Raw genomic sequence first — 26,251 nt, 5'->3', positions numbered from 1 at the left:
GTGCATATTAGGTGAATTTATCCCCTGAATGGCTGTGGCAACACTGAAGATAGTTTTCCCTTGTTTTGGTGTGGCCACACTGACTTTTGGCTTGCTATTGTTTACATTAATTTATTTCGACTTCTTATTTGTTGGTAAGTCAAACCGGCGGTTCCTTATCATTTGCACGAAGCTAAGCGAGTAGTAGGAGTGAGTTTACCATCTTAAGGAACGCTGTGATTACCTTTCCTTCGTATCAAACTTAGAATGGCATTTCTTTGTTCTCGGAGCAATTTTTTGGTAACTTGACCAAAACATAAAAATTCGTATAAGCCATTTGGTACGAAAGTAAATTATATTTTTACCAGGGATAAGTGCGAGGGTGCATAATATATCCCCCTATTCCCCAGCTACCAATATTCAAAAAACAAAAAAACCAAAAAGGATGCACTTAGTCGAGTGGCTCAACTATCAGATACCCGTTACTCTGTTCCCTAGTAGTAATATACAGCTTGTTCGCAGAATTAGTGCCACCAGTTAGAAGGAAGCGACACCTGTTGATCATTTTTGAAACATAAACGTGGTTCTATTTGTAGCTTTCCTGCGCCTATTAAGCAAATGTTTGAAGTAATATTCCTAATATTTGTATAATTAGCTTTTCTATAATCCTAAACCTGAGTTACCGACTGACGTCCGGACCTGTTTAGACCACATTTCCCACTGATCAATAACTAAGATAAGTCCGGTTATGGACTTTTTAATACCCTATACTGTTAGTTTAACAGTTAGAAAAATATTAAAAAAAGGGGTTGAATATAACTTAAAATTTTCGGCCAAATTGAAATAGACATAAAACATTAAATGAAAATTGAAAATAAAAGAGCCCTTAATAAATTCATATATATAGTTGAAATTATAAAACATTTATAACCGCTACTTCTAATACTAATTACTTTTAATCTCCCATACAGGAGGATACACACAAGAAGCTAAACCTTAAAAGACTACTCCTGCTAAAAAAAAAAACGGAATCTCAGTTTCCCAGACTTTTTTGACATGGCTGATGATCCAGAAAACTCAGTGGATAGACCCACAGACGACGGAGATGCCAGCAAACCGGAAAAGATGTTTACGCTGAAGAAATGGAATGCAGTTGCAATGTGGAGTTGGGATGTGGAATGCGATATCTGTGCCATTTGCCGAGTTCAAGTTATGGGTGAGCAATACTACTGATCTCAAAACTCTAATCATGAATAGTAATAATAATAAATGCCCCTACATATGTAACAATATGCAACTAGAATATTAATATTCTAGTGTCTTTGGTAACACTATCTTAGTAGATACGCCAATCGCAAGCGAAAATGTTTCTTAAACACATGTAGGTGCCTGAAAACTTTCAAATAGTCGAAGCATTATTTTAATTTCCAATTGGTTTATTTTTCAATGCAAATTTTGGTTTATTGCTCTTGCCGATAAATTCACCTAATGATTATTAATAATAACAATTTAAGCCCTAAAGACACTACCCTAGCATTTGGTTTGATCGCATCTCAGATCCTTAGCAACACGCCATTTACATGTTGAAGGAAAATGGCTTGATGTTGACCACCGCGGATATGGGCACACGGCCCATCATCTTTCGCTCGATTTCCTCCAGCGACTTGCCCCGCGTTTCGGGCACGCAAATTATCACAAAGAACAGACCCACGATGCAGACGACGCCGAATAGCCAGAAGGCTCCATGCGCGCCCATAGCAACTGCACACAAAAATATCAAATATTATTAAACCACTCATTTTAGTTAGCTGTAAGCTTGCACTACGCACCCGTGAGGTCCTGGAAGGTCTTGGTCACCACAAACGTGCAGAACCAGTTGAAAGCCGTGACCACCGAGGCAGCCGGTCCTCGAATCTTGGCTGGCAGAATCTCGCCCATCATCAGCCAGGGAATGGGTCCGAAGCCCAGGGAGAATCCCAGAATGTAGATGACGAAGCAAGTGAGTGGCAGCCAACCCAAATGGGACACATCCGGACCATGCGCCTTGCAGTAGAAGAAGCCGCCCAGAATGGACAGGGTCAGGATCATGGCGATGTCGGAGATATATAAAAGAATCTTAAAATAGGAAATTATGATTACTAAACAATGATTTTCAATTATATGCAGCTTTACCTTTCTGCCCAACCGATCAATCAGAAGGATGCCCATAAACGTAGCAAAAAAGTTAACAATACCCACGATGATCGTGCAAAGATTGCTATCAATTGTGGATCCCGCATCCTTGAAGATCTGGACCGTGTAGAAGATAACCGCGTTGATACCGCTGAACTGTTGGAAGAACATCAAACCCAAGGAAATGGACAGTGGCTTCAGATTGATGCGCTTAAACAGCTCCAAACAGGTGTTCCGCCTGGCCTGACTATCGGCTTCGGCCTGAGATTGCATCAAATCCTTTAGTTCGGGCTCCACATCCGCCTCCTTGCCACGCAGCCATTTTAAAGCCTTCCTGGCACGCTCTTCCTGACCACGGTTCACAAACCAGCGCGGTGTTTCGGGGATAATGATCATCAGAATCAGGAAGGGAACGGGCAGAGCTGCTCCCAAGAAGGCCAGCATCGACCAATTCATAAAGGATCCCGCCACGTAGCAGACCAGGATGCCTATGTTGCCAAGGGCGGTGGGCAGCAAACCCAAAGTACCTCTTACCTCCGGCTGCAAAGTCTCACCCAGATATACGGGCAGGGATAAAGAAGCAATGCCAACGCAGAATCCAGTTAGGAATCGTCCGCACAGAATCATGATCACATTCACAGCACAGGCAATCAGCAGTGATGATACAATGAAGGGCACCGCAGTGGCCAGGATCGTGGTGCGCCTGCCCAGATATTCAATCAAGGGTCCCCCTGTTATGCCACCTGCTAATGCAGCCAGCGGCATGATGCCACCAACCCAGGAACCCTGCAATAATATAGATTTCTAGAGATTACATAGGGGTTTAGCTTCGTTTGGGAATATAAATTCGATTTTCGTTGGAAAAGTGTGCTTTTGAAACACTGTAAAATTATCTGAATTATTCAACATATTATTGGGACTTATTAGCTTAGAATTAGCTTATTAGCTTTACAAAGAGTTAGCTTAACTTACAGCATCTTTTGTGACCTCGAAGGAGGTGATGGTCCGATCGGTCATCGACACAAGAGCAGGCGACGTATAAGCGCTGACAAATCCGACCACCAAGGAGCACAGCGAGACACTCAGAGCAGCCAAGACCTGGAAATAGGGACGATTTGAATTAGTGGTTCGCAGTTATCCACAATATTTTTCACTAATGGAATGCAGGCACCTGGGAAAAGGTAAAATTAGCCTTGGGGCCTTCGGCGGGCACGGAGTAGGACACGTGGGTGTCCGCTCGCATCAGGATCTTCATCGCTGCGCTGTATCTTTAAACTGAATCACGAACTGAAATTGTTTTTGACTGGCGACGAGGCGGCGAATGTAGCTAATACAGCTTTAGCTCGTCAAAACTCAACTGTATCTTGCTATTATTCCCTGTCACTAATTTACAATATTCGAGTATGGTTTTTTGACGTGATTTGTAAGGAATCGTCACAATGCGCATAATCCTTTTGCGATATGTAATAGTGAAATACGAACGCAAGCGAAAAATAATTGTCAGGCTCGGCTCGTCAGCTAATGGGAGTAATAATCTTGCTCGAATTCACTGATGCATATTAATAATGATAATAAGATATACGACGTGCGAAGACAATCTAGCTTCCGTCTAGCTTCTCCTCAATCTCATCATGACCAACAGATGGAGCTGCAAAAGTATCTTAATCCAAGCAGGCGTTACACATTTTATGCGGCCCATGCGAGTACACGAAGCAATCGACTGTTGAATGAACCGATATCGCCTATGCGAGCGACGGAGATTCTATTCCCCAGTGTTTGATCAATACCGAGCTTATCAGGTTATTTTGAAAAGCAGCGATGTTCGAATGCAAACTGCAACTGCAACTGCAACGAATCGACAGAAGTTGCTGGGTCAGCTGTCAGAGTTTAGCTCTGCTTAACACACCATCTTTTCGGATACGATCCATCCATCTATCCATCAGGCAGCTAGCATTATTTGATTTTTGATAGATACAAAGAAATGTAATGAATCTTTAAATCGTTATCAGCATCTATTATGCACTTTCTTTGCGTCACTACGAGTGACCTATTATTAGCTGACATTTGTATTATATTAAGATCAGATTGCATTACCGGTTGTAACTGACCCAATTAATGACAGAACTCAGCATTAATAATTGCGAATACCTATAATATCACCCACAAGTAAACAAAAAACAAATCAGATTGATTAACACATAATCGCCCAGCCATTGCACGGATGCATCTTTCGCAATTGTTTATTCGCTTAATGGCCCGCCGATAAGATTCGAACCTAAACAGATGCGATGCGGGGTCCATGTAATGCTCCTCCTTATCGAGGCTATTCGGTCGAGTGTCGGTAGCAGCTAGATTTTTGCGATAATTGCCAGTGCAAAATCGAGCACACGCGTTTCTATTTTAGCGTTTCATGTGCCTCTGGAATGGCCATCTAGCCGATTGGTCATCTAGACACTTAACAATATATACATACATATATTTAGAACGGAGTGCGGGGACACATTCGGTATGAAACTCACGTATCTGAGGCGCTGACATTGCTGCAACAGTAAACTGCATTCTGAAGGTCGTATGCAAAGCGATTTTTCGAGGAAAGTAAACGTAACTTGGATTTGGTTTGATTTGTATTTTAAATTAGTCTACATATAGATACACTTACAGCGTAGGTAAAGTACAATATATATTCGATATATAGCCAATTGGTGTATTTTTCCAGGGAGATTTTGGTTTTTTGCGCTTGCTTTTGCACTACAACTAACTACGATTCATGTCATTTTTTACACCGATAAATTCACGCAACATTCATCAAAATGTCAACAAATTAGTGCTAGAAATCATAATTTACATAATAAAACTATGCACTTAATGATTATAAATAATAATAACAATTTAAGCACTAAAGGCACTAGTCTAGTATTTGGTTTGATCGCATATTCAGATCCTTGGCAACACGCCGTTTACATGTTGAAGGACAATGGCTTGATGTTGGCCACCGAGGACATGCGGCGCACACGGCCCATCATCTTCCGCTCGATGTCCTCCAGCGTCTTGCCCTGCGTTTCGGGCACGTAGATTATCACAAAGAACAGACCCACGAAGCAGATGGCGCCGAATAGCCAGAAGGCTCCATGCGCACCCATAGCAACTGCACACAAAAATATTCAATATTATTAAACCACTCATTTTAGTTAGCTGTAAGCTTGCACTACGCACCCGTGAGGTCCTGGAAGGTCTTGGTCACCACAAACGTGCAGAACCAGTTGAAAGCCGTGGCCACCGAGGCAGCCGATCCGCGAATCTTGGCCGGCAGAATCTCGCCCATCATCAGCCAGGGAATGGGTCCGAAGCCCAGGGAGAATCCCAGAATGTAGATGACGAAGCAAGTGAGTGGCAGCCAACCCAAATGGGACACATCCGGACCATTCGCCTTGCAGTAGAAGAAGCCGCCCAGAACGAACAGGGTCAGGACCATGGCGATGTCGGAAACATACAGAAGAATCTAAAAATAACAAATTTTAGTAAACAAGGATTCTCTTTTATATGCAGCTTTAAACCCACCTTTCTGCCAGCCCGATCAATCAGAACTATGCCTATAAACGTAGCCAAAAAGTTAACAATACCCACGATGATCGTGCAGAGATTGCCATCAATGGTGGATCCCGCATCCTTGAAGATCTGGACCGTGTAGAAGATAACCGCGTTGATACCGCTGAACTGTTGGAAGAACATCAGACCCAAGGAAATGGACAGTGGCTTCAGATTGTTGAGCTTAAGCAACTCCAACATGGTGTTCCGCGAGGCCTGACGATCGGCATCGGCCTGGGATCGCATCAAACCCTTCAGTTCGGGCTCCACATCAGCCTCCTTGCCACGCAGCCATTTCAAAGCCTTCCTGGCGCGCTCCTCCAGACCACGGCCCACAAACCAGCGCGGAGTTTCGGGGATCAGGAACATTAAAATCAGGAAGGGAACGGGCAGAGCTGCTCCCAAGAAGGCCAGCATCGACCAATTCATAAAGGATCCCGCCACGAAACAGAGCAGGATGCCTATGTTACCAAAGGCCGTGGGCAGCAAACCCAAGGTGCCTCGCACCTCCGGCTGCACAGTCTCACCCAGGTAGACCGGTAGGGATAAAGAGGCAATGCCAACGCAGAATCCAGCCAGGAATCGTCCGCACAGAACCATGGCCACATTCACAGCACAGGCAATCAGCAGTGATGATACAATGAAGGGCACCGCAGTGGCCAGGATCGTGTTGCGCCTGCCCAGATATTCAATCAACGGTCCTCCAGCTATGCCACCTGCCAATCCAGCCAGCGGCATGATGCCACCAACCCAGGAACCCTGCAATAAGATAGATTTCAAGTGATTAGATACGTTTAGGAATATAAATTCGCTGGTAAAGCGTGCCTTTTAGGACTTATTATCCAGCTTATCTCCAACCATTTTTAGGAGTTGCGAACAAAGAGTTCACCTAGCTATGACAAATTACATTTTAGTAGTACTTACAGCGTCTTGGGTGACCTCAAACGAGGTGATATTCCGATCGGTCATCGACACAAGAGCAGGGGACGTATAAGCACTGACAAATCCGACCACTAGGGAGCCCAGCGAGACGCTCAGAGCAGCCAAGACCTGGAAACAGGAAGGAAATGGATTTTTATTAGTAAAGTACGCAGTTTTCCACAGTAGTTACTCGTTGAATAAAAGGGTATACTAGATTCGTTGAAAAGTGTGTGACGGAAGCATTTCCGACCATATAAGGCCGAGTCGATCTGGCCATGTCCGTATGAACGTCTCCATCTCCGGAACTATTAAAGCTAGAGAGTTGAGATTCGAGTTTGCTTCGAAATGTTGCACATGCTGCACACCCACACCTTTTTAAAAAGTTTTGATATTTTTTAAATTTTTTAGAAGTCTTGTAAAGTTCTATCGATTTGACTAGCAAGTTTTTGCTATTCTTGGGATTTTTTCATATTTCATTCCCCAATATCTAGCGATAAGCCAGAAAATTTATGAAAATTTCGCTTTGGGATTTCCACTAGCTGAGTAACAGGTATTTGATAGTCGGGAAACTCGACTATAGCATTCACACTTGTTCAATGATATAATGCAGGCACCTGGGAGAAGGTACAAATGGCCTTGGGCTCCTCGACGGGCACGGAGAAGGACACATGGGTGTCCGCTCGCATCAGGATCTTCATCGCGGTGCTGTATCTTTAAACTGAATCGCAAACTGAAATCGTTTTTCGCTTGCAACGAGGCGGCGAATGTTGCTAATGCAGCGTTAGCTTCCTGCCTTTCACTTTGCTCCTTGGAAATGGAATACGTTTGGCGCGTTCGCTCGTCAAAATGCAACTGAAACTTGTTATTATGCCCTGTCACTAGTTTCCAATATTCGAGAATAGTTTTCGCCGTGATTTTATGGGGCTCAGGCACGTACACGAAGCCACCGAGTGCTGATCGGACCGATATTGCTTATGCGAGCGGCGGAGATTCTGTTCCCAAGTGTTTGATCAAGACCGAACTTATCAGTTTGTTTTCGAACGGCAAAGACAAAGAAAAGGCGCTATGCCGATTTTGAAAAGCAGTTTCAGGCTGTTTTCAGCGAACGCGCAGCGATGCTCGAATGCAAACTGCAACTGCAACTGCCAAACATCGATAGAAGTTGCAGGGTCAGCTGTCAGAGTTTACCTCTGCTCAACACACAATCTATTCGAATCCAAAACCGTCCATCCATCAGGCAGCTAGCGATATTTTTAGTCCGGCCATAACTAAATGCGTTAATTTCAATTAAGGCATGAGCGTCTCAGACGCAAACGCAGCGGCATCGTGCGAAAATAGCTCAAATGGCCCACACGCCGGCAGCTCAATCTGGAGGCCCCTTAAATTGCTCAACGAGTGCTTTATGGTCGCATTAGTGCCATTCATAATCTCGGGACCCGGGAGGCGCCAACGAGCTTAACGAGCGGACAATACATGTCCTCCACCGCCCCTGGATTTCACTATGCGCCGAAGGACTACACTCGAAAAATTAAGAGCAAATCTACTTATAATTAGCAAGCACGACTTAAGAACTAAGCTAGTGAAGTTTTGAATGAAGATATCTTGCTTGAACCCTAAGCTAATTGGGATGAAAGAATATAACAATTTTTTCTCTCAGTGCACGCATGTGTGACCCACCTGTGTCCAAATGTATATGGGATTCGTTGTCGGACGGTAGACCTCCAGCTTGGGCTTGCCATCCTCGGTTATCTGGCGCACGAAGGGCACCGCATGACGGATGTTCTCGCCGCGTTTGTTGCCCATCTCGTCCATCTCGTAGAGTCGTCGGCTGCGGAGGAGGTAGAAGAGAAGGTTGCAAAACTGCGTGTCAGTCAGTTGTATTGGAAGATGGCCTTTGCTAACTAACAGTCTATTAAAGTGTGGCCCATTGCGAAGGCGCGTGTACGGCGGATTTGCCCGAGCCGGAGATACTATGAGATCGCTCAAAATAGTCGGAGCAACGTCAGGGGTAGCCCAATTTGTATGCCACTTGGATTAAATGAATCAACGAAAGTGCGCAAATAGCTTGAAAGCAATCTTAGGCATGCGAGGAGCTAACTATTCAATTACTCAGATTGCTCATCGTTTACTACGGGTGTATTTGGAGTGGCTTACTTTTGAATCATAACTACACACAAGTATAAATATGCAAAAACAAATAAACATAATTAAGCTTATGTGATTAATGTGCCTAATCTGATGGTTTCAAAACTATATTGTTAAACGAATTAGATTGAAAAACAACAAAGAGCTAATCGCATTTTGTCATCTTTCTTGGTATTGAGTGACACCTTTCCACTGAACTTATCAGTTCCAAGAAATATTTGATTAATGCCTGCTTTATCTCATCGGTCTATAAAAAATAGCGCATAAGGTGATATCCAAGTTCATACAGGGCTAACAAAATATTCACTTTCCTCGAAGTTGCTAAGTGCATTCATGGTAATTTCCTACAATTTTATACTATACTACAAAGTCCGGAGACACAAAAGATAACCCCTGGCTATGAACTTTCGCGTGTTTTCACCCAATTTGCTTGCTATTTTTGATAATTTTCCATAAAGAAGACACTCACCTCTTGCGGGAATCTGTGCTAATGGAACGCTGCTGTTGGAAGTGCTGACGTGAAGTGAGGAAGTCCTCGTCGCTCTCGCTTTCCAGATCCTTGAGATCGATGATCACCGGCTTGGTTATGTCCTTGGGTCGGTGGATCAGGCGTTTGTGCTCAGCATCTTCGCCCTCCTCGTCACTGTCGGTGCTCGATCCCTGGAGGACTTTGTCGAGCTTGAATGTGACACGTGGATCCAAACTCTGGTGCTTGCGTCCCTGAAACTCCCGCCTTGTCTTGTGGAACTCCTCTTCCGACGACGATTCCTTCAGCAGGTCCTGCAGGAAGCGTGTGCCCTTAACGTCCAGGGAGACGTGCTTCTTGGCCTGAAACTGCCGGCGATTGTCGTTGGCCAAAATGTGCTTCAGGTCCTTCAAGATTCCCTTGTGATCGACGCTGGTTGCCTTCTGTTGCTGGAAACCAGTTCGCTTCTCCTCGAAACTGTCCTCGTCGCTGCTCTCGGCTGCTTTGTTACTGTTGGTATTGCTGTTTCCGGTATCCCGGCGCTCGAAGGACACGCGCGATCCTTTCAAGCTCTGCTTGCTGCGCTGCAGGTCGTCACCCTGGGCACCTCTCTGCTGGCGATCGCGATGCTCACGGATCTCCAAGGATGTGGGCGGCGGTGGCAAAGGAGTCAACTCCAAACTACCGCTGGCGCGCAGGGGAGTCCTCTGTTGCTGCTGTGTAGGTGGCTCGTTGATGTCGTCGTCCTCCAAAAGCGGGCGAAACGATAGCGGTGGCTCGTCCTCCAGCAAGCGCTGTGTCCTTACTGTGTTCTGTGGATGCCGTTGGGGTGACACTTGGGGGAATAGGAACGGATCCTCTGGCAGAATTGTGTCCAAGCTGGTCGCTGTGTTCGATGTGGACAAATTGCTCTCCACGCGATGATAGCCCAGCTCGTCCTGTGGATCGGATTCGATTCGAATCGAAAGACAGTCGCGAATTAATTAAATCGAATCATAAGCATGGCATAACTATGAAGCCTCCCCATCTCTCCATCAAAATGAAACCGCTCCAAACCGCCCGAAATCTTTGCGATTAAGTCGCGGTGTCTGTTCTTGAACACCAATCTCAAAGGTTGGAAGAGGTCCAGCATTATCGGCCATGTGCGTACTTGATGCTGCTCTTTAAAATGTTGTTTTTGGATCCTTCTGGTGTATACTCATAGCGAATTTAGTGGCTCATATAATGTTCTATTCACAAATTTTATAGATAGTTTTTATTCAAGTTTTTAATAGCCTAATTATCAGTTTACGAACTGTTAGCTACAATTTGTTGTCGAGTAATTAATTATTTAAAGGTTTCATTGTGGCGAAATAGATTACAAAATCACTTGGCTCGTTTCAAAGTTAGTTTGAGGAATAAGATATCTGATGTAATAAATAATCTCATACTGTAGATTAAGTATAAGAACTCTAAGAATGACTAACTAACTATCTAATGAAGTGGATCTAGGCTTTTTTCAGGCTGGTCGACTACCCCAATATTGTTTTCGATGAGATACTTACACCTACTCGGGTTAGTTTTTCCTTGAGCTTGCCCATGGCGTTGCTCAGCGGTTGATGACCGCCGCCTCCGCCGCCGGCTCCTCTGCTGTCGCGTCCACTCATCTTATCAGCTCAATAGCTTGCTAGGTGAACTTGAACTTGAAGGTTTTCCTCGGGAAGTTTGTTTTTGCCTCAAATTTTCACTTGTTTTGTTTTTGCCTTCCAATCGACCATATAAACAATGTCTTTTTCTTTGCGTTGATTTGATTTTTTGTCTTTGCTGCAAGAAAATAGAAGATTTCAGATCGTTAGAATATTATACAAAGTTATTTAATTTTCACTTTGTAATCAAATGCATTTATCAGCAGTTCTAATTTGTCTGATGTCTGGCACGGTTGTATTGCTTTCATAATATTGTTTTATAGTAATTGACTACTGATATACTGGAACAATCTAGAGTATTATTATGCATTAATTGGAATGGCCTGATGTCTGAAAAAAAAGGGGGCAAATCGCAACGATTTTGTTCAAAAATAGTTTGGCACTCGAAAAGTTATAGATAAATGCACTATATCAGCGATTTTTGTCTGCCTCAAATCGTCTGATGTCTGCGCTATTATCGCCAAGAATTTATGGGTTGGGTTTTAGATAACGCGCGAGCCCCCTGAGCACCCAAACACGCCCACTTTCTGTGGCCGGTTGTCCTTGATTTCCACATGTGACCAACTTTGTAGGTAGCCACAGTGGAGGCACTGTTTTTCCGCAACACATACAAACATAGTTGTTTTTATTTACTTTTCACGCAAACTTGTGTTTTTCGCGGCAACGTGGAATTTATTTATGATCTTTTATATTTGGCATGCGGCAGTTGGCTAAAAAATATACATTCAAAATGTATTTCGAAAATTTTCCACCCACTTTCCTGTGTGCATATATTAGCTGATTAATGACCGCATCGCGGAAAAAAGGGAAATAATTTCATTTTTTGGCTTTGTCAAATTTTGTTTGGTCTATTTGTATTTATGTTGACTTTTCACTTTGCGTCATGTGATGCCTGGGAAAATGTGTGGGCGCCATGACGTCGACGATTCGTCTCTGCTTTTTTTTTTGCCAACGCTTTCCACCAAAGCCTCCCGCTTTCCCCTTCCAACCATAACATTTGTCTATTTTCTGCAATTCTATTCTGTTTTTGGAATTCCGTGCAAATATCAGCAGGCGTGACATAATGCTAGGTCTAATTCATGTGCGTGGGGGCGTGGCCTCCCACACGAAAGTTGAATTGCAGGAACACCGAAAAAAAATATTTTTATATGCAATAGAATGCTAAAAAACTTTATATATTGCAATAATATACTAAAAAGATTGAATGTATTTTGAAGATTGAATATTTTACTTTTTATTCTGTAAATTTAAAATCTTTAACATTTATCCATAACTATTTATTTGTATTTATCTATAATCCAAGTCTTAACATTCCCTGTGTGTGCAGTTCCCTCCAAAAATAGTTTCATTTTAATGGCCAAAACTAATAGTTTTTCTCCGCGTGTCGCCCGTTCAGTTATCCATTTATTGGTTAATGAACGTGTTGCGCTTTTCGCCAGTCTAAAACGCAATTGCAACGCCAGTGTTTATATGCAAATTCTTTTGCGAAAGGCGCTAAAAGTTGCCATTGACCTTGAAGGCCGCCGCCTCAGTGGGCGGTTGGGCAAATGACACATATTTTTGGGGGCCTGCGAGGCGAAGGCGAACAGAAACGGATCGAGATCGCAGCGCAGACTCTCTTAAGCCCTGGTTGGGGCCAGAACCGCTCCCGCTCTTTAGCCAGCTGACGCGCGCTCTCTTAACAATCGAACTCACGTGCCGAGTGAACCCCGCTCTCACGCGCACTCACACTGGCAAAGGGTAAACCCACACAGGTGCGCAGCCTACGTCAACAGTGCAACGTTGCGATTTTGTATTTTGTATAGTCGTATTCGTCATGATCTTGCGAGCATTTTATTTTTAAAAAACGTTTTTCATGCTGACAGCAGATTAAGAAAAGCGTAATCGAAATTCAAATTAACAAAAGGCAGCCGCCAGACGAGTATTATAAGTAAATTCGCTTCAATTAGCGCAAAAGAACGCCCACACGCGAATTCAAAATTAAAATGTATATTTTTGCTTTTTTTTTTTAATGTGTTCAACTTTGTTTTCACTTTTTGCGCGCCACGCCACTCACAAATATGCACTACACACCAAATTCGCAAATATTTTTGTAAGAGATAAAAACCAAGTGTTCTTGTCTAAAATTAAGAATTTTCACGGTCGCCACTCTCCCAAAATTTTCTCGACTTTTCTTTATTTCCTCGAAGATTGCATTTTACCCTTGGCCAAAAAGTTTTTGCCATTCCTTTTTCGTTTGGTTTACTGCTCTTTTACAACATTTTTTCGCACATTACGTAAAATAGTTTGCAGTTCGCAACGGGTTCATTAAAATGTTGGTTCATAAATATTTCCCAGTTTGACGTAGTATGCAAAAATGCGCATAAATTTGCAGGTTTTTTGAATTTCTTGTATACGCCAGACAGCCAAGAGACTGTTTTATTTCTTTATCTGTATATTTATTCGAATAGTTTCTGCAAAATTTACTTGAGAAACGCGATAGGGTGGCGACCGGAACTGCTCGGAAACCAAACTATTCATAAATATAAACAACTGGAATGTTACACTGTGTGTTGTGCTGTAGTTTTTATTTTTTTTTTAGATATATTTTTTGCGGCGATTTTTGTGGTCTTTTACCTTTGGAACAAACTACTAAATGTGATATCCACTATTGTGGCACTGAAGTTCGAGATTCGAATGCGCAACGTTTATATAGCGCACACCGATTTCGTCGCGGAAGAAGAAGAGTTATTCGCTCAAGCTTTTTGTTGTTCCCCAACGGTAAAACAGGCGCTCTCTTCGCCCTCTCTCGCTCAGCGCTTGCCTGTATGGGTGAGTTGGAGAGAGTTGACTTAGGTATTTTCGGGGACAGAGCGTCGAGCGAAGGTCGAAAAGAAGGCATGAATGAATGGGGCTCGTCTATGTGTGTGTGTGTGTGTGTGGGACGCCTCCTAGTCGTAGGTGTCTCTGCAGTAGTTGTTGTTCTTGTTGTTGTTGTTGTTGTTGCTCCTGGCAGTTGGAGGCTGCGAGAGCGGATGACGCGTGTTCTTGAAGAGAAGTCGCAACTCGCGACCCAGTGGCACCATCCAAACCCATTTTGTACTCTATTCGCGCAAAGGGTTTCCTCGGCTTATTCATAGATATGCGGATTCATAGATATGCGGATTCATAGATATGCGTAACATTAACTTTCAACTCATTTCTAATGAGTATAAAATTTGTAATCTCTATAGCCGAAACATAACGCGCAAAGTATTTAGCTTAAAATAAAATGTAGATTGTGGGATTATCAAGATCATGGTGTATAATTCTACTAACTAACAAATCATCCAATTTAAAAAATTCCTTTAATGTGAAATATTGTGATAGGATGTATCCGCAGTCGGTGTCCTCTCAGTTTGCACTTTTATTGATTTGTTTTGGCCACTGCTTGGTTATAGTTATGGTTATGCTCAATGACCAATTGCCGCGGCCGGGAAGCTGAGAGTTCCTTCGCTCCGCCAATTGATTTTTATTTACACACATATTTTCAATTGATTGTTATTAAATTGACTTTGAGGCGCGTGCAAATTTCTGGAAGCCTTGGGAAACATTTTGCGTGCGACTCCATGTGTCCGCCACTCCGATGTCAATATCAATTCACTCACTTTAGCTTTTTGGGGGCCTGACGCAAGTGCAACCAAAACAAACGATGATGGATGTGTTTATGATATGGGGAAGTAAGCATTAGGCAAATAATTAAACGCACTTAGGTGCCTCGTCTTTCTGCGATGCTCTGCAATTTTTTTAATTCACTTATCTATTTGTCTTTCGTTTCAAAAAAAACACCAAACGCGCCCCCATAAACGAAAGAAAAGACGTCGCGGGGGGCTCGTCTCTCTATTTCATAACGTGGCATAAACATTGCGCGCAATGAGACGACACAATTTCCAAGTACCAGGCCCGCCAGCCGGTTTCGTTTCATTTGCAGATACAGATACGACTAGACCAGCAACAGATACGGATACTCGGTCGGTAATGCTCGAATATCTGGATGGTCACCAGGGGTCACCCTGACCAGCAGAAGTACTCAGAATTGCATTACACCAATAAGTTTGAGTTTCAACTAACCTGCCTAAATTCATAGAATGTTCTTACCAATTCAAACTGTAAGCCCTTAAGCTCATATTTTAATCTCGTTCAGGTTCCTTAAACTATCAATTTACCCACCATTAGTCACTAACTAGATTAACGCCTGAATCCGAGTATTACGAAGCATTTCAATTTTAACAATCGATAGCAATACTATTATTAAATAGGTGTTTATTGGCAACCATTATCTCTGAAACGATCTGCGGTTCAGAGATTAGGACCCCCCATCGGTCCACGCCTCTGGTCAAATATTTTGGACAATTAACGGAAAGTTTTTAGTCACGATTCTTCGCAGCACGCGTAAGATATTTCGGCATTTCCATTTCCACCACATCGACCGTCATTTGCCCTCGACTCGAAGTTGCGATCGGTTCGTATCGGATTGTATCTGGTGTTGTTCTTGTTTTTTTTTTTTTTAATTTTTTTTGAGATTTTTTTTGCATGACTCAAGGCTCAGTTGGATCGAGGAAAAGTAATAACACAAAAACAATAGTTAGAGCTCTCAAATGTTGATGAATGTTGTCGTTTCTCGAACTGTGGGAAGGTCGAAAATGCGGCACGCAAAAAATGTTTGAATACAAAAGTTGATTGACAGGAATCGCGAGAAGGAGAGAAAGATCTTGAGAGAGAGATGGCGAGAGAAAATAAACTGGCGAAATAGGAATTTGAAGTGGTGAAAAAAAAACGAAAGTGCAATGAACTTTAAAAGTAATTGCACAAATGTGGAGTACTGAGGGTTTGACTTTGGAAGGGCACTGAGCAAAAGTTAAGGTAACTTTATATATTCATGGAAATGGATAAGTTTTACAACCCGAAATAATAATTACTACAGACTTTTAGAAAAGTCACCATGAACTACTCTCTCTTAGAAACCACCCACTTTAGATGATTCATTGGAGCATAATGAAGTGTTCGCATTAACAGGCTTTTCGCATTCAAGGCTTTTAACTTATCTGTGGAAAGATAGGTGTATCAGTTCTGTTTCCCCGCACATGACGTAATTAACAGGGAGCTTTCACGTAATTACCGAACTGTACTCGCTTTTCACAGACCCACTTCCTATTTTGTCTATTTTTAGCAGCTTCAACAGTCTAAAAAATAAGCGAAAACCACAACAGAAATGGCGAACCCAGTGCTGAAAATGCCAAAAGAGACGAGCCCCCCAGTTGCACGTACTGACTAGAGAGACTGAGGGAGAGAGAGAGGGGGGATATATATGTAAGAAAAGAGAAGGAGTTATAAAGGGGAAAAGGAGGGGTAGAGGTAGAGCACCTGGTAACAGCATTAATGAAAGAGAAGTCCGAAGAGAGTGCATCAACCTATTAAATTTGCGAAGTGGCGCAGGCGCGCGACTTAAAAGCTGATGCAATTGCGCATTTATTGCATCAGACTCCAACAGCGAGGCTCCACTGTAGAAATAAAAATAACTCAAACTCTGGTACGTGAACGGAAATTTTCCATACGCTAATTAAAGAACTTCGACAAAGTCAAATTGAAGCAAATGGCAGAAAATCATTAAAAGCTTATTTATCTAATTGAAGTCACATAAATTTTTGCGAATAAGAGAGAGTGTTCGAAAGAGAGACACGTGATCTCTTTCCGTTCTCTTTTCCGCTTTTTTTGCAGCTAAAATTAGCGCCAAGATATCAAAATATGTAAGGCAAAAAAAGAGACCAATAAGTTAAGTTAAGCATGTGATTTTGCACCTCACCCTTTCTTTCTTTATATTCGTCACGCGGCCACCAAATTAAAATGTTGCTGTCTTTATAAACACACAAAAATAAAAAGAAAATTTATCCTAGATTTTAAAGAATAACAACGATAAATTTCATTGGCCATCTGATTAATAGGTATGCAATATTCTAAAGTCGCTTTGGTATTGACCTGCTTTTTTTCCGTGTACATATGTTATGTACGAACAACTACACATGTTTGTGTGTATACAACTGAATATTCGATTGCGTCTGTGTGCGTGGTGACGTTGCTGCTTTTGGCAAACCAGACGAGCCTCCAACCAACACTAAGAGCCCCCATAGCCCCCACACCCATACACACATGGCCAATTAAGCTCCACATGGTGACTTTGCTGAACCTTTAGCTACTGCAATCAAACTTTGGCATTTTCCCATTTGGCTTGCTGATTAGATCCGATTATGACGAACGTTACGCTCCGCAGGAATTTTTATAATCTTCCCGATCGCACTTTAAACTCGGTCCAACTTACCAATGCACCTGTCCATCCATCCGATCGATCGCTGCCCCCTAACGAAAAGCTCCCCCAAAAAGCTTTGTTCGTCACCTAATCATTAGAATTTGACTTTTGTTTTCTATTAATACCCGGCTAATTTTCAATGGGAAGTGGCTGCCTAGTACAACAACTAACACGTGTGCAAATAAGACCTGTTTCAGTGGTATACCGGAAAAAATTTCACATCAATTAATAATTATTTAGGTATTGCATTTGTTAATCTCTTTAAATATGAATCAAAATGCTAGATTTCCATATGTTACAATGTATTTTCAGGAATGTCATGTTAAATATGAAATATTTTTCTTGGTGTACCGCCAGGTGAGACAGCAAGAGGTACTCAGACATCCAGGTAATTAAGGCAAGCTAAATGGCAAGACCGGTGCCCTTCAGCCAAGGTCAAAGTCGCACTGTCCGTCTGTCTATCAGCATTTTTGTCACCAACCGCCAGTGGGCAGTTCAAAAGTTGCGAAGTTGCGTCAGATCGCTAATAGAAAACTTAACTCTACATATGTATATATGTACACCTGTATGTACACATACATGATATCCACGGGATATGTACATACATACATATAGGAATAAACCCACAAACAAAACGACGATCGGCGGCGTCTGGCTTGACTAGTTAGTCATACAGTTTTTAGTCTGCCAGCCAGTATGCAAAGATTAAAATACTTAACCGAGTCTGGTTTTGGCGGCTTTAATTGATGGCGTTTATTTATAAATCATCTCATGAATATGCACATTTTTTAGAGGATAAAACAATGTAGGTTCCGTTTGACGTGGAACTATTGGGGGGAACTAAAGGGTAGATCAGCTATCGTACGATAGTCTACGGGCACTAAATAAACTGTTTTTTAAAGTGTTAATTAAATGGATGATGCAAAACGTTTTGCAAAAAGTTGCTAGAAACTAACGTATTGCCATCTATTAGGCACCGAACATTCCGAAGTACATCTACTACTCATAAAAGTCAAGTATTGAAGCACAAAAATGTCAATGGGAACCTTTAATTGTATAAATTAAACAACAAAAAGGGCACATTATGTGCTAAGTAATAAATAGAAGCCTTGACCTACGTGCAAAAATGTTCAAAGCGTAGGAAGTAGTTTCGATATCGTTTGTTTTCAAAACAAATGCAAAATAACGAACTAATTCTTAATCCATGTATGCAACCCTGCTCGAGAACTTGCCACGTGGACTGTTTGAAGTTGCGCTCCGACGGCGCCAAGAACATGGCCTCGGTGGCGCAGTTGGCAGCGCGTAAGTCTCATAATCTTAAGGTCGTGAGTTCGAGCCTCACCCGGGGCATGTAACTTTTTTTTCTTCCTTCTGTTCAATTTTTTCCTTTTTATGATGGTTAAATCTACTTTAACGGTTTTAAAATGTTTCTGATTGCTTATAATAAAATACTTTACATTTTTAACAATCGTCCTTTTTCAGTAAATAATATTTTTGTACCAGTTAATTGTAACTCACCCTAAATATAATGTTAGAATGTTATTTAAATTTGTAATTGATTTTTATATTTTGTTTAAATATTATCCATCTTGTATGTTCAGGTATATTTATACTTTAGTTTCGCCTATTCTAATCAAATATTTTGACATCGTGCTAGCATTTAAGCAACCCTTTGTAAATTGCGAATGTACTCACTAAATCCGTCATAAAATTACGCTGGCGTGCGGCCGGGATTATTACGATTACAAAATGCAGTCCCGTAATTCAAACCGTGCAATTAAACGGCCATTACGGCTGACATTAGCTTCTTCCAGCTAGCAACGAGATCGGGACAAAGCAAATATAAAACGTTCCACGGGCGGTGCAATGATCAGATCGGAGCCACCAGGCAAAACCGGGATGATGGGCCATGTCAATATTTAGACTAAAACCCACACACCCACGTCGTCTGAATGTCACGCGGTCGCCAGTGGGTTAAGGCTGTTCTAACCGGAATTTTGTGATAGGTCGGCTTAATATCTAATGAACTCTGTTGCACTGGAAAAAAAGAATTCAGAACAGCAAGCAAATTGGATGTGATTCAGCTTTCAAACGAAGGATTTAAATGTAGATTTTTCTTAAAATTAAAAATATGTTCTAATTATAAATTTTCATTTAATTTCCTATATATTTTTTTCTAAGGTTTTTTCTAGAAAAGGTTTATAGGGGGTTATTTCTTCCAGTTTAGTTTGCACTTTCGCAGAACTGCATCTGAAAAGGATTCCTCGCCTGTTTCAAGTTGAATACTCCTTTCATATGACACCTTTTTGCAGCTGGCCAAGTTGCATGGCTTATGTAAAGCGTGCCAAAGAGACGAAGCAAGGTCAGCAAGATCCGGTATTGCTACAAGTATATAAGATACTGATAACAATTCAACACCCTTGACGGGGAGCGCTGCAACAGATCTTTTAAGAGAGTACGGAGTGCGTGTACCAATTTTAAAGGCAAGTGGAAAATTTCATGGAAAATTACCAGGGGGCATTCGCTGGCATCGGCGAGACCAAATGCAGGAGTGCAGAGATTTCAAAAAAGTTCCTCTGAAACAAAATGAAAAATCCAAAAATTTTCCATTCAACTGTTCATCTCTCGACGTGCGCGTGAGTGAGAAAGTACGTCTGCCTCTGCGGCAACCGCATACCTCTCTTATTTTTACCCCTCTGAGTAACCGCTACCCTACACACCACAGCCATCGATTCGGTTGTTCTTCGTTGATCGCCATAAATTTCAAGTTTGCACCGTGTTCGCCTCGTTCACCGATCTCTGCACATGTGATCGGTCATGTACGAATGGCATCTGTGTGTATGCCGCATGTATCGCATTGTATCTGAATGTGCCAGATATTGCCCACTCGTAAGTGGAACAAGCCAGAAATTGCTACGCTGTGTCTTTTTTCATTTGGTGTCTGTGCAGTTTCGAACACTGTATTATGCACTAAAGTTCTAGAGATTTTTCTTCGGCGTTAAGGCTTTTCCGTTTCAGATTTCCCTACTTCTAAAATCGTAGTAATTGAAATAATATAATAATTGAATACGATTTTAAGGAAGTCAACTAACTTGCTAAGTCTAAAAATAAATTATTTGCAAGCAAGTGATTGAGACTAAATCGTAGTTTACCTATTTGTTTACCCAATCAAAGATCACTCACTAATTGCCTGATCTTCGATCCATAAGAATGTATTTATCTTCAGCTTTGTGGCATGCACGCTAGGTATTATCCCTTTGCTCCCAGCTTGTTAATTTCCTCTAAATGCCTGAATTATTTTACCGACCGCCCGAACACTCTGCACAAATTAACATTTATCTACTAACATTCACACCTTCAATTCGGTCACATGTGCGACTTTCCACGAACCGATATGGCAATGTGATTTAGTCGAAGATATGGCTGAAAACACCATCAGCGTCACAAAAAAAAGTTTCCACGAGTCGAGTGGAGCTTTCCTTTCATGACGTAGTATTTGCCGTGAATGCTTATTTTATAGTATTATAATTAGTATATTATAATTAAGTATAAAATATATTTAAAGATTCCAGATTTTTATGAGCATTCCACTCTTATTCCAAGTGCAATGCTCAACTTTTTCAGGATAGGGCATTAACCGACTCTTTCATGAGGATGCACTTAAGAGAGCACTTCTCGCAGACAGACAAAGAGCGCCAAATGCAAAGAGCATCGAACGAAGAGCGCGTTTGGGGGCACGTTCGATCGTTGGTTGATTTTCTTTATATTTTTTTTCGAATTTCTTGTTGTTGCTGCCTTGTTTGCTGGCTGCTGGGCGACAAGCCCCCGTGCATGACGTCACGTAAGCGAGACCGTTACAACAAATGCGAAACGTGTTGTGCGGGGGGAAGCAGCGGAGAGAGAGAGAGAGAGAAATAGAGAAGGAGAGGGAGTCGCTGTACGAAAGAGACAGCAGCACATGCAACGTGACACGCGAAGCGAAGCACAAATAAATAGTAAAATATTTATAATAATTTCGAGCATGTGACCAATTTGTCGGTAAATCGAATGCAGCGATAAGACGCAGATATTAAGACCCCGATAAAATAGCCATCGAGGTGCAGAAAACGCGGGTCGCAAGTGCGAAAATTCTCGATCACTTGCCATTTACATACATATATGTACATATGCCACGATTTAAGGGCTATATTTAGGCCCGATCCCAGACAGATCCGCCAATGCACCCGCCAACCTTGAACTTACAACACACACAGATATGCACACACACATACATAGTACACACATATGCACTTGCATAACGGCCAGACATTTTTGCATTTGCATATTTGCAGTCGACTAAACCCCATTCCGATTCCGATCCGCTCCGATTCACCTATCTATATCTATATAGTCGGCGAGCGTCTGGTCAGGTGCGGAAAACTGGAATTCTTAATCAGTCGGCTGTCGACTTGTATCGGCAGACCTGAAATCAAAGCAGTAACGATTTTGTCAAGTATGTCCGACTGGTTTGCCGGCCATTCCACTGACACCCTGTGTAAGCAGCGGGGTATATGGGTTACTCGGTCGTTTTACGTATTCATAAATTATGAAAGTTCATATAAAGAAAATCGTTTGAGTTTTGACGTGAATTCTGTTTACTATTTGAGTCAAATAGGCCTAGGTATTAGGTATAAAACAATTCTTACTTTAATTAAAATACAGTAGACATCTGAAAGTTTTTCAGATACCTATTGATTTCACTGCCTCCACTTATAGGATAAAAGTCATGTAGTTTACTCGGCTGTGTTAAAATGTTAGTAATATTATTTAAATATTTCTCCTTTTAGGACTTGGTCTGAAAATAAAGAAGCATACTTTTAGGATCTCTTTAAAGACTTTTCAAAATACTGTACATCGATTTCAGTGAATATTTCCAAACAAGGAATTGTAAATTAAATCAGTATAATTTCCTTATAAAGTATATACATAAATGTAAAAGGATTTACATTTATTATAAATATTTTGAATTTCTATAATTATTTTTTAATATTTGTTTATATTGTTCAAATTTTTCTACTGTTTTTCAAGATATTTCAATATTTTTTAAACAAATAAATCCCAGGGGAAGCACACCTGCCACTGCTATTTGACTTTCCGTTGCAACTCTGAGCTGCTATTACGTTCCTGGCCAAACATTGTTGAGCGCCCCAAGATCACTCGACTTGGTAGCCCTCTTGGGTAGCCAGACGAGCAGCTTCCGGCTGGTTAAGTCAGGTGAGCTTGGCTGAGATCGGCTGAGGTGGGCACGTCATTGTCACGTTTCGTTTGTCTACGATTCGACGGCCAGCAGTGTACATATTGTGCAATTAAGTCGGGGCGGGCTCAATTGTCGCTTAGACTAATGCATATGCAATGGGCCCATAAAACGAAGTCAAATACCGATCCGCGAGACTTGATTTCTAGATACACAGTGGCCCAGACACGCCCCTCCCTTTGGCAGCCCTGCTAAACGATCCCAATTGAACTCGTAGAGATACATAGATACAAAGATACATAGTTTCAGAGGGAGAACTTCGCAGATTTGCAATGACGCAGTTCGTTCGGTGCGCACTAACTGTACCGTGGGTATTCCATATCGTTCCGCTCATATCAATCAAATTGCCATACTGTTATCGATTTAAATGAAAACTGCCTGCGATCGGTAAATTGATTGATTATATATGAGCTGAAATTTCCTTTAGGAGATTTCATTTCTCCGCCTGTTGGTGCACTTTATTTTTTCCACTGTGCCTAGGCCGAGCCCTCTAAAATAAATTTTCCATCGCTGGAAATTGTTTATTGACTTGATTGACTTTAACTTGCCACACAGACTTTTATTACGGCAAGGAAATCAAATCGTTGGTGTATGCAAATTAATCGTACCGCTGCCGTTCTATTGACTGTATTTCGAGCTCCTAACTTACGCAATCTAGGCCGGCTATAAACAAAACGAAGATCAAGTTTTGTGACGCCCGCGTTTCACTCGATTTTCTCGAAAAACACCTGTGTCAATGTACGAGCGATGCCGTACGCGTAAAAGGTGAAATCCAAGCGATAGGTTCCCGCGGGCACCGGCATGCTGATCTTTCTGAAATCCAGGGCGAACTTCTCCACCGTCATGTGATTCTGGAAGAAAAAATATGGAGTGATACAGGGCACGAGTCAAAGGGAAGTCGATTATGGCGAATAAATTCTATTTATATTCATTACAATTCAGTTAAACCCAGACAATCGTGATTTTAAAAAATTTCTGTTCTGCAATGAAGCGTTAAAATCGGGATTAAACTTAAACATCAGACTGTTATCGAAATAAAATCAAAATTTTAGATTGAATATGGATTGATATAAGCAGAGAATTATATAGAATCTCTAGTTGTTTGTTAATTATGTTGCAGATTACGAAGAATCCCTTATACACTTACCTCCGTCCAAGGACACGTTTGATTAAAGTTACTCTGCTTGCGAATAGCATCAAAGATGAATCGTTCAAAGGACAAATCGTAATTCCTGCTGGCCATTAGTTTGCAGAAATCAAAGAGTATGTTGTACATAAAGGGTCGATAGCCATCCCGCCGTTGAAAGCACTGCAATCTGGTGGTCAGATTGCGAATGGGTAGCTGAAACAGGCTGACCTTCAGTGAAAGTTCCACCTGATTCCTGCGAACCACCTTCAAATGACAGTATTCATATTTGGTGAGACCACGAGATGTGGGCAAATCCATGCACTTGACGTTGGTGAACTTCAGGAGACGAGTGCCCTACAGGATAATTTGAATCAAATTTAAAAAATAAAAAAAAAATGATCATACCATGGAATCCTGCAGCAGAATAGACAGAAACAGCAAATATAGTAGCCCATTCGACGGCATTTGGTATGAGTGAAACAATGGCTTAGTCGAGCAAAAATCGAGCACAGTAAACGATAAGCCCAAAAATGCGATAAAATAATAATTATTTCCAAATGTATAAGCGATTAAAAAATCGTTAACCAAATACAACGCCATTTCTGGCAACTGGAGTTCAAATCGCACTAGTTCAAAGACCCAGGAAAAGAACAGTCAAGCATTTTCTGTGTATAGAACGTATTTTAAGCCCTCGATTAGAGCCATAGTTCGTGACCAATGGCTATTGACTTCTACTTCAATTACACAAAATCATTCAATTCTTGGAAGTATGTTAACAATTTCCTGTTCTTGTGATCGTTTTTCGCTTACCCAAAAGTGCTAAATCCAGGGGAAATTGTAAAGCGATTTTCACACCAAAAAAAAAAAAAAAAAAAAAACATAATTCCTTGACTCACGCGGGGTGTACAATTCGCTTGTTATTTTGTTGTTCTTCGCTGGTTGTACTTAACATTTGTTATTTTTTCTTTTTTTTTCTACGGGTCAGCGAAATTCTGCGATGCAACGCCAGCCAAAGCGGCGTATACGTGATGCCTCACAAGCCATTCGGTGACGACGCATTTACCTTACCTGCTTGTTCTGTTGATTGTCGTTTTCGAAGGTGTATTGTAAATTTCTGCCGATGCGATCGTATTTCGAAATGTCAACACCAACACCTGCAGTAGGTAATTCAAGCGGCTCAGGTGATGCCAGCCAGCTACACGGCAAGAAAATAGGTCATGTTGGAAGACATACATATGTATATACAAAATATTATCATGGAACCTTAGGAATGTGCATAAAATCTAAGACTAGCCCAGTTTCATGTCCTTCAAATATAGTTTTTGAATTTCGAAAGAAGCTTATAATGGATTATATTTTCCCGCAGTACCTATAATGAGCCACTGATTGAACCATTTTTGCATGGACTTGTCGAATTTCGGCGGTGATTCTGAGAAAATATTTTCTTGGCCGCCAGTGAAAACCGACGCGTTCCCAATTCGGGCCGCCCAGTACAGTGACCTCTCCCACGAACAACAACCGAAATAACTGAAACGAAATGCGGGGAATGGCTCGCTGATTTGTGATTTACTTTGCACTTATTTTTTATGTGTGCACCACCTTTTGTTGAATGAACGTTTTTGCCGATTTTGGTGTGAATATTTTCTGAATGAAGGCATTTCCGCTGGCCAAGAACATTCATATCGAATAACTGCAATCGGAGGACATTTTCAATAGCTTTTGGCCATAATCAATTCACGGGAAATCGCGCCGGTGTCAAAGATGCATTTGCGTCACGGAATCAGGGATTTGAAGCTGTTGCCATTTTAAGCTAATTGTGGCTCAAAGTCGCCAGTGACGCGTTTTGCGAAGAGCACTTGCGGATCACTTATTGCACTTTTCTACAGTTCTATTTTTAAAAGTGTCTTACGAGTCACTTGACCTTTTCACCCCGACCGGTTGATTCAATTAAGTCGATTTCTGAATTACCTACAGAGGGTGTAAGTATGAATGTCCACCAGGTGATTCACCAATCAATTCAAGATGTTTAGATCACAAAATAGGCGAAATTGTAATAAGGATTCTATCATATTTCATATATTTAATAATCAAATAAAAATATAGGATGCATTTATCTCCTTTGTATTATTAGTAAGAGAATAACTCTATTTTATTATCCATTGAATAATTGAAATACGTATTGCCTCATTTAAACTGATCTTTTATTGAATTTAGTCAGTTCTTTTAATGCTTTTAGTCCTTTTGCTAACAAGTATTCTCAATCTTATCCAGATTCCTGCCTTCGCTGCCAGGCGGACAACAAGCGGGATGTGATGGGTCGCCAGGACTGCGTGGTGGTTTGGGGCGAGTGCAACCACTCCTTTCACCACTGCTGCATGTCGCTGTGGGTCAAGCAGAACAACCGATGCCCGTTGTGCCAGCAGGAGTGGTCCATCCAGCGCATGGGAAAATAAATATCTCCACCTGATATTACTTTATGCTGTGTCTAAAAAAACCAATTATAAATAAAAAATTCAAAGTATACATATAATTACAGGCTTGAACTCAGAAAACG

General features: G+C 41.6%; 3 protein-coding genes, 1 long non-coding RNA gene and 1 other non-coding gene across 6 annotated transcripts; 3 read left to right on the top strand and 2 right to left on the bottom strand.

Moving 5' to 3' along the window:
* The first annotated feature begins 15 nt into the window (after positions 1-15).
* On the top strand, positions 16-26,227 carry LOC6734025 (RING-box protein 2). Its single transcript, XM_016182283.3, has 3 exons — positions 16-134; positions 951-1,195; positions 25,969-26,227. The coding sequence occupies exons 2-3, from the start codon at positions 1,036-1,038 to the stop codon at positions 26,148-26,150; spliced, it is 342 nt and encodes a 113-aa protein (XP_016027044.1). The 5' UTR covers positions 16-134; positions 951-1,035; the 3' UTR covers positions 26,151-26,227.
* Positions 1,419-4,043, bottom strand: LOC6734029 (facilitated trehalose transporter Tret1-2 homolog). Its single transcript, XM_002081029.4, has 5 exons — positions 3,323-4,043; positions 3,124-3,249; positions 2,152-2,937; positions 1,809-2,094; positions 1,419-1,740 (listed from the first exon to the last, which is right to left on the bottom strand). Exons 1-5 carry the CDS (start codon positions 3,404-3,406, stop codon positions 1,556-1,558), a joined length of 1,467 nt encoding a protein of 488 aa, XP_002081065.1. The 5' UTR covers positions 3,407-4,043; the 3' UTR covers positions 1,419-1,555.
* Positions 4,758-13,662, bottom strand: LOC6734028 (facilitated trehalose transporter Tret1-1). Of its 2 annotated transcripts, XM_016167844.3 has the most exons (8): positions 13,570-13,662; positions 10,813-11,071; positions 9,272-10,206; positions 8,335-8,485; positions 6,661-6,786; positions 5,710-6,495; positions 5,365-5,650; positions 4,758-5,296 (listed from the first exon to the last, which is right to left on the bottom strand). In XM_016167844.3, exons 2-8 carry the CDS (start codon positions 10,912-10,914, stop codon positions 5,109-5,111), a joined length of 2,574 nt encoding a protein of 857 aa, XP_016027047.1. In that variant the 5' UTR covers positions 10,915-11,071; positions 13,570-13,662; the 3' UTR covers positions 4,758-5,108. The 2 variants fall into 2 exon arrangements, with proteins under 2 accessions (XP_016027047.1, XP_016027046.1); XM_016167843.3 differs by lacking the exons at positions 8,335-8,485; positions 9,272-10,206; positions 10,813-11,071; positions 13,570-13,662 and adding an exon at positions 7,272-7,522.
* On the top strand, positions 13,755-24,577 carry LOC123327058. Its single transcript, XR_006541517.1, has 2 exons — positions 13,755-15,433; positions 15,515-24,577. It is a non-coding gene; the product is annotated as an uncharacterized LOC123327058 (long non-coding RNA).
* Trnam-cau lies at positions 18,553-18,625 on the top strand. Its single transcript has one exon. It is a non-coding gene; the product is annotated as a tRNA-Met (tRNA).
* Positions 26,228-26,251: the final 24 nt, after the last annotated feature.

Source organism: Drosophila simulans, chromosome 2R, assembly GCF_016746395.2.
Source record: "Drosophila simulans strain w501 chromosome 2R, Prin_Dsim_3.1, whole genome shotgun sequence".
NCBI classification, from domain to species: domain Eukaryota; kingdom Metazoa; phylum Arthropoda; class Insecta; order Diptera; family Drosophilidae; genus Drosophila; species Drosophila simulans.
The sequence above is the reverse complement of the archived record's forward strand: the minus strand, read 5'-3'. Positions and strand labels throughout refer to the sequence as shown.

Bases quoted from the DNA above. Each gene is read 5' to 3' on its own strand.
- LOC6734028 (XM_016167844.3), bottom strand. From the start codon at position 10,914: ATGAGTGGACGCGACAGCAGAGGAGCCGGCGGCGGAGGCGGCGGTCAT. The intron at 10,207-10,812 runs GTAAGTATCTCA...TCCGATCCACAG, and splicing joins AAAAACTAACCCGAGTAGGT to GACGAGCTGGGCTATCATCG. The intron at 6,787-8,334 runs GTGGGTCACACA...TCCTGTTTCCAG, and splicing joins CCATATACATTTGGACACAG to GTCTTGGCTGCTCTGAGCGT.
- LOC6734029 (XM_002081029.4), bottom strand. From the start codon at position 3,406: ATGAAGATCCTGATGCGAGCGGACACCCACGTGTCCTACTCCGTGCCC. The intron at 2,095-2,151 runs GTAAAGCTGCAT...TCCTATTTTAAG, and splicing joins TTGATCGGTTGGGCAGAAAG to ATTCTTTTATATATCTCCGA. The intron at 1,741-1,808 runs GTGCGTAGTGCA...TTTTGTGTGCAG, and splicing joins GACCTTCCAGGACCTCACGG to TTGCTATGGGCGCGCATGGA.
- LOC6734025 (XM_016182283.3), top strand. From the start codon at position 1,036: ATGGCTGATGATCCAGAAAACTCAGTGGATAGACCCACAGACGACGGA. The intron at 1,196-25,968 runs GTGAGCAATACT...AATCTTATCCAG, and splicing joins TTGCCGAGTTCAAGTTATGG to ATTCCTGCCTTCGCTGCCAG.